We start from the raw sequence: 1,104 nt of genomic DNA, 5'->3' as shown, positions 1-1,104 counted from the left end.
GGACTGGGCGAGAGCGGCCCTGCGGGTCTGGGGCCCCCAGCCACTCGAACATCCCCCTGCCTGTCCCGGAGTGTGTTTGTCGTGTTTGAAACAGATCAAGATATGGGAGATGTTTAGTCCGAAAGCCGACTGGGGGTGCGGAGCTAGAACCCCGACCTTAGTCTGCGAAAGGACCCGCCCCTCTGCGGAGGGAGGGGCTGAGACCAGCGGAGTCCGGGCCCAGAAGGGAGGAGCCGCGGGCAGGGGCGGTGGGCGGGAGAGAACGCTCGCGGCCTTTAGCGCCCAAGCCGGGTCTACCCCGAGGCCCAACCTCCGAATCCTGCTAGGACCGAGGCTGCGGTGAGCCCAGCGCCCGCCTGTCTCCTACGCGCGCAGCCGGGACGGGCGTCGCCAGCCAAGCTTAACGCTGGTTCGGGACCCGTCGGGCTGCAAGGTAGCACTCGAGAATAGTGACTTCGAGCCTCTTTTCTCTGTCTCCAAAGCTTCCTCTTGCCTCCAGACTCTCCCCATGCACCTGCCGGGCTGCGCACCCACGATGGCCGACGGCAGCTTCTCGCTGGCCGGCCACCTGCTCCGCAGCCCGGGCGGAAGCACCTCGCGGTTACACAGCATCGAGGCCATCCTGGGCTTTACCAAGGACGACGGGATCCTCAGCGCCTTCCCGGAGCAGGGCGCTCGGGGCGGGAAGGAGCGCGAGAGGAGGCTGGGCGCCCGGCCCGCCTGCCCCAAGGCGCCTGGGGGAGGCCCCGAGCCTACCCCGCCACCAGCCCCGGCGCCCGCCCAGGAGTATGAAGGTGAGTGACCACTCCGCGCTGCCGCGAGGCCCTTGGGCACCCGAGCTTAGGGGCTCTACCAGACGAGTGTGCCCCTTCCTTGACTTTTATTAAGGAACCTGGGCACGCGGTTGGGGGCTGTGTCTATGGCGGGAGCTTCCAACTTGGGATCAGAGAAAGCTTAGGGACGCCAGGTATCCTTCACCCCTCCCTTCCCAGCGCTGCCCCGCCACGGTGCCGGCCTGCCCCCGCCGGGAGCCTGGGTAACTTCAGAACTTCTCCAGAGTGTCTCTACCTCTTTGGGAGCTCGTCGCCCCAGCCCCTCGCCCCT

At 67.2% G+C, this 1,104-nt stretch overlaps 1 protein-coding gene across 1 annotated transcript in view; it reads left to right on the top strand.

Annotated features, from left to right (window-relative positions):
* The first annotated feature begins 508 nt into the window (after positions 1–508).
* Positions 509–1,104, top strand: part of RAX (retina and anterior neural fold homeobox) — a 10,268-nt gene continuing 9,672 nt past the window's right edge. The window contains exon 1 of the mRNA XM_006139947.2: positions 509–794. Within this exon, the coding sequence (XP_006140009.1) occupies positions 509–794 (286 nt within the window). The remainder of the gene's footprint in view (positions 795–1,104) is intronic.

The sequence above is a fragment of the Tupaia chinensis genome, unplaced genomic scaffold (genome assembly GCF_000334495.1).
Source record: "Tupaia chinensis unplaced genomic scaffold, TupChi_1.0 Scaffold000012_1, whole genome shotgun sequence".
Taxonomy (NCBI): Eukaryota; Metazoa; Chordata; class Mammalia; order Scandentia; family Tupaiidae; genus Tupaia; species Tupaia belangeri.
Note: the sequence above shows the minus strand (reverse complement) of the source record. Positions and strands in the feature narration are given on the sequence as shown.